General features: G+C 40.0%; 1 protein-coding gene across 1 annotated transcript in view; it reads left to right on the plus strand.

Annotated features, from left to right (window-relative positions):
- LOC131217329 (oligopeptide transporter 5-like) overlaps window positions 1-5,318 on the plus strand; it is a 57,544-nt gene extending 52,226 nt beyond the window's left edge. Inside the window, exons 6-9 of the mRNA XM_058212240.1 lie at window positions 638-1,230; window positions 1,793-2,057; window positions 2,355-2,537; window positions 4,673-5,318. Of these exons, the coding sequence (XP_058068223.1) occupies window positions 638-1,230; window positions 1,793-2,057; window positions 2,355-2,537; window positions 4,673-5,296 (1,665 nt within the window). The 3' untranslated portion in view covers window positions 5,297-5,318. The remainder of the gene's footprint in view (window positions 1-637; window positions 1,231-1,792; window positions 2,058-2,354; window positions 2,538-4,672) is intronic.
- Window positions 5,319-6,000: the final 682 nt, after the last annotated feature.

Here is a 6,000-nt window from a genome sequence, read left to right on the forward strand (position 1 = left end):
GTCTGGACCATCAAAGGCTTGGATCATCCCTAGACTTGTAGACCCATCTAATCATTTTGGTTCTTAAGGGTCAGGCTCAATTAGTAATTGTATTGCGAGGACCCAGGTCCCCTGGGTTGAGTTGGGTCTAAGCAAGGCTAAGCTTGTGCCATGCTATTAATAATTTACATTGGTAATATGTATATTTGTATCACAGCTTAACCTACTAAATGATGTTCATGGCCCACTGTGATGTGTGGCCCCTCATGTTCTCCTAGGCATCCACAAACTAGACCAAACTAAGGTATGCCAACACCAGTTGGGATGGGGATGCCACCATTAAAAATCTTCCAGTTTCTGTGTGAGGCCCACGAAGATTAAGGACACCCCAAAGGGCCATTCCAAAAGTCATGTGCACAAATTTTAGATGTCTTTGGCATAATTTTAGATGGTGGGCCCCACATGCATTTTTGTATTGGCACGATTTTTATTTGCCTAGTAGAACATGAGGAGACTCACACGATGGATGGACTGGATGTTATGAATTCACATCATAGTAGGCCTGCACATCATGTTTTAGTGCATCCAGCGTTTTACAAATAATATGCATGTTTTACTGCCTACACCCCTCCCTCCCTCAAACATTCATATTGACTAGCCTTTTGTTTGGCTCTTCAGGACATGGCATGAGAAGATAGTAAGGCAGAAAGGACAGCTAACAAGACTCCAGTTCTTTATAATAGTTGCGATCTCAAGCTTTGCCTATTACATTGTTCCTAACTATTTCTTCCCTTCCATAAGTGCCCTCTCATTTGTTTGTTGGATTTGGAAAGACTCTGTCACAGCCCAACAACTAGGCTCTGGTTTCCATGGCTTTGGCTTTGGTGCTTTCGCTTTGGATTGGTCTACCATATCTAGTTTTCTGGGCAGTCCTTTAGTATACCCGGTGTTTGTAGCAATAAACATGATTGTTGGGTTTATATTAATCCTTTACATAATAACCCCCATTGCTTATTGGACTAATTCATACAATGCCAAGCGATTTCCGCTCTTTTCTTCTGATCTATTCGATGCTAATGGAAATGTATATAACATCTCTCGAGTTATGAATCCAAAAAAGTTTGTATTTGACCAACATGGATACGACAATTACTCAAAGATCTACCTAAGTATCTTCTACGTATACAGTTTTGGTCTGACGTTTGCCTCCATAACAGCTAGCCTCACTCATGTTGCTCTCTTCTATGGGAGGTGAGATTTTTGTACTCTTTTCCCATTTTATGATTATACCCAACTTTTTTTTTTTTTGAACCAAAAACGCTCTATATCTTCATAATCCGATGATCATATATCATGACTATTTATCCAAAAGTGTATTGCTTTTATGTATAAGGGGTTAGACAAACCATGAACATATATGGTTGCTTTTAAAACAAAAAAGGGCCACGCAAGGAACGATCATGTGTGTAAACTATAAACAAATGTCGAACATGCCCAACCATCTTGATCGTTCAACTAAGGTTCAACCTCTTGGTGAACCATGACTTAATCAAAAGGAAAGAAAATAAAACTGACCTTTAAATGCAAAGGATTAGATGGTTAGGATCATTGGATTAATTCAAAATTGGAGATGTGACCGTAATGAGAGGTGGCCAATTGATGATCAATGGTCATGAGCTTCAAGTCCTACATGATACCTATGTTTTAAAAGGGGGTCACAAGATATTATGTGTGCCACTAGAATTAATGCTTATGTAGATTTGTGATGCATTAGCTAACAATGCTTTATTAACTTTATGTTGAAATAAGCTAGGTCGATTTGGGATCAATTAAAGGAGGCATATTCAAACGAGAAACAGATGAATGATATCCATTCTAGGATAATGAAGAAGAATTATGATCCTATACCTCAATGGTGGTTTTATGCTATCTTGATTTCGATGTTGGGCCTTGCAATTTTTGCTTGTGAAGGATTTGGAAAACAGTTTCAACTTCCCTTCTGGGGAGTTCTACTTGCATGTGCAATAGCTCTTGTATTTACCATTCCTATTGGTGTACTTAAAGCGACAATGAATCAGGTAAATTCTCTCTCTCTCTCTCTCTCTCTCTCTCTCTCTCTCTCTCTCTCTCTCTCTCTCTCTCTCTCTCTCTCTCACACACACACACACACACACACACACACACACACAAACACACACACACACACAATGGCATACAAAGTGCAAGTAATTCCTTTGAATAAACCCTTAAAATTGATTTTATGTAAAAAAAAAATAAAAAATAAAAAATAAAAAAATTTAACGTTTAACAACTATTAGACTGATCTGTGTCACTACCCAACCCTTAAAATAACTAAATTTTAAATTTCTGTGCAGAGTATAGAGCTAAACATTGTGTCCGAGTTGATATTAGGGTATCTGTACCCAGGAAAGCCTCTTGCATATCTGACGTTCAAATCCTACTGCATGATTTGCTTGTCCCATACTCTCGACTTTATTAGCGACATGAAGCTAGTTTACTACATGAAGATTCCTCCAAGATCATTCTTCTTTGCTAAGGTAATTATATACATATTTCATGTTTATTCTAATAGCTAGCCATGGGCCACCAAATAGCGTAGGATAATACCCCAGCCCGGGCCCAGTGAGCCTCATATTGTTAAATTAGCCGGCTGGGCTTGTGGATTTACTCAAACCCATTCCCAGTCTAGAAATTGGTAGGACTGGAAATGGGTCGGGTCGGCATGGCTCAAGTCACACCAAATGGATTGGGCGTTGGGTTTTGGGGAGAGAACGCGACTTGATTAGTAGGGGTAGAGCTCAGGTTAACCCCCAGCTGATCCAGCCCTACTCACTAAAAAGCTAACGTCTTGATCGGTACTGATGCGTACTAAGATGAGGCTTACTTACTAAACAGGCTGAGTTAAGTGAGAGTTTGGGCCTAAAATTTTGTTTTAGGATGCACCACAAGCTTAAATCCTATATATCGGTTCAACATATGGGTCAGAGTTAGGCTGACTGGTCAAAACTCAACCCATGGATTTGGGCAAGACCCAACCCATTTAAAATTCATTAAGCCCAAGCTCATCCTTACTATATTGTTACAATCCAATGGTTTAATGAGCCTAGCCTGACACATTCCTTCAATCCTTGGACTTTTGGTGTATTGATCATGTTCTTAACAATTGGTATCAGAGCTAACACCACGTAACACAAGCCACGGAAGGGGTGACCTGTCCAAAATGGCAGCCTGAATTAGAGTGAAAACCACCATGACGTGAAAAATCCTACCTAGATGACGCAAGGAAGGATGTGATGATGAGGTCGATCAATGTCTTCCTCAGGGATAATTACTCCAAATTCATGGAGCTTCTCTAGACTCCTTACAGATATTCCTTGAATGCACGAGAGACAAAAATAGAAATGAATTCAAAATAAATTGATTGATGATAAAAAAAAATTAAAAAATTAAAAAATTAAAAAAAAAAATAAAAGAAAAAGGGATTACGATCCTTTAAATAGTGAACTCAAACCTATGATGGAGTTTGAGACTCCAACTCAAACTCCTTAAAAAATGTGACTTACTATAAATACTAAACTTATTACTTATAGATAATCATGATTTCTACTAGACTACCACATTATTCTCCTAATTTTTCTAAGCCCTTTTCATGTTGGGCACGACTCTTGAAACTCAAAGGATCAAAAGTTACCATCGAACTAAAATTTACTATTTATAGTAAAAATGAAAATGCGATCGATTTTCAACCGTCGATATGATGGAATCTCAGAAACCAGTTTGGGCAACCCAACATAGCAAGGTTGGTTGGCTAAAGGTTGGTTGGCTAAAGTAACTCCTACCCCAAAATCATATATGATATGTTTAAAAGCTCATTCCGGTTTGTGAGATACGACTGTTTTAAGCTTTTGATGGTCCATTTCCACTTTCGACTGGGCCTTCTCTGGTCCACCTTGGCCATGAAAGTGTCTATGACCACCTCCACATTACTAGATAATTTGAATGCAGCAACCATGCTCTAAAAAGGGCTACCTCGAATAGAGGGCAGAGTGAGTGGTGCCACATAGTAGGCTGCTGTGGACGTCAGTTGCAGAGCGTGGTCGAACGTTACTATCCCAATGTTCTAAAGAGCTTAGCTTGATGTATTTCACCAGTCCTATAATTTTTGACATATTAAGTAGGTTTTTAACACCTAACCATTTAATTATAAGCAGGTCAGGGCCGATTGACCTGATCCGACCTAGTGTAACTGCATTTGGGTTTAAGAATCCGAAATGAAGTGGATGTATGTATGATATCTTCAATTAAATTGTTCCGGGTTTTGGGATGGGTTGGGCCATTTGTCCAGCTCATTTATAAGCTGTTATGAGTTGGGTTGGGTGAGATAGGGCAGGGTTCAAATCAAGCAGGACTATTTACTTAAGTGGCCACATTTGTAGCCCAAGCTGACCCACTGCCCATTTAGCTTGGTCCAAACCCAACTCGGAAGCAGGTGAGGCCAGTTGACTTGCAGGCCACCCGACCCATTGCACCCTTGCTGAATCTCATTCCTAGGTCTAACCCACGCCCAAAGTGAGCTGGGTCCATTAAATTCAACATTGTTTACAGTTAAAACATGATTTATTTATAATGATACAAGGTGGGCTGTTACAGTGATTATGTTTAAATGGCACAGATAATAGGCATGGTGGTCTCTTCTTCAGTTAACTTCGGCATGACATGGTGGATACTCTCAAGCGTGGAGAACATCTGTGACTTGACCAAGCTGCCGAAAGGGAGCCCATGGACATGCCCCAGTGAACATGTGGGCAACTCCATATTAGCCATATGGGGTGTGGTGGGCCCTTCCCGCATGTTTGCACCATATGGGCAATACTCGATTATGTACATCTTCTTCCTTGTTGGCTTGCTGGGCCCAGTGGTTGTGTGGATCATGACGCTTGTTTTCCCTACAAAGAAGTGGATCAGACTCATCAACGTTCCAACTATATTACTGACCGCAACTTACATGCCCCCGGTTAGTGCATTGCACTTCTGGTCATGGTTCCCAGTGGTTATCTTCTTCAACTATGTGGTGTATAGGAAGTATAAAGGGTGGTGGGCCAAGTACAACTACATCTTATCAGCAGCGTTGGATTCTGGGACTGCTTTTATGGCTCTTTTCACAAGTTTCACACTCCAGAGTGAGGGTGTGTATGGGTTAGATTGGTGGGGATTGCCTTTGGATGATCATTGCCCACTAGCAAAGTGCCCCACAGCCCCTGGTATACAGGTTGACGGTTGCCCAGTTTTTCATTAACATGGTTTTTGGAATGTATTTAGACAAATACAATGAAGCTTATTTGTTTTTTTTTTTTTTTGTTTTTGTTTTTTTGTATCTTTAACATCCTTTTCCTTGTAAGTTCATTGCAGTAGGAATGACCTTATGGACAGAATAGATGGCAGATAAATATCACGGTGGACCTCAGGGATGTTTCAACGGTAAGCATTTCCCTATACCCACTTTTCCCTGTCATGCAGCCCACCTGAGTTTTGATCAGCCTCATTTTTGGGCTCAGATCCTAACTTGATCTAGGGAAAATAGATGGGCAGGGTGGATTTCTATAAACATTACGGTGGGCCCACCTTACTTACCGTCACATGAAGTTCCTCCTTTGAATGGGAGTGATTAGGTGTTACCCTTTCTATGTATGGCCTACCTTGATTAAATTTTTTTTTTATATCCACACCGTTTATCCATTTTCCCATGTCGTTTTAGGACGTGATTCCAAAAATTTAGCAGATCCAAATTGCAGTTGGACCATACCACTGGAAACAATGGTCAATGATCATTAACAGCTTTTTGTAGGCTCCGAAAGTTTAAGATAAAGTTGTGAATGCCTCTCCTCGCAAGCGCAGTAGTTCCCTAAATTAGTTTTGGTATCTATTTATTACAATAGTCAGAGTATGTTATTGATTCATATGTAAAATTAAATACTTCTGATTCGGAGTCGCCACTGGTCA

Source organism: Magnolia sinica, chromosome 10, assembly GCF_029962835.1.
Source record: "Magnolia sinica isolate HGM2019 chromosome 10, MsV1, whole genome shotgun sequence".
NCBI classification, from domain to species: domain Eukaryota; kingdom Viridiplantae; phylum Streptophyta; class Magnoliopsida; order Magnoliales; family Magnoliaceae; genus Magnolia; species Magnolia sinica.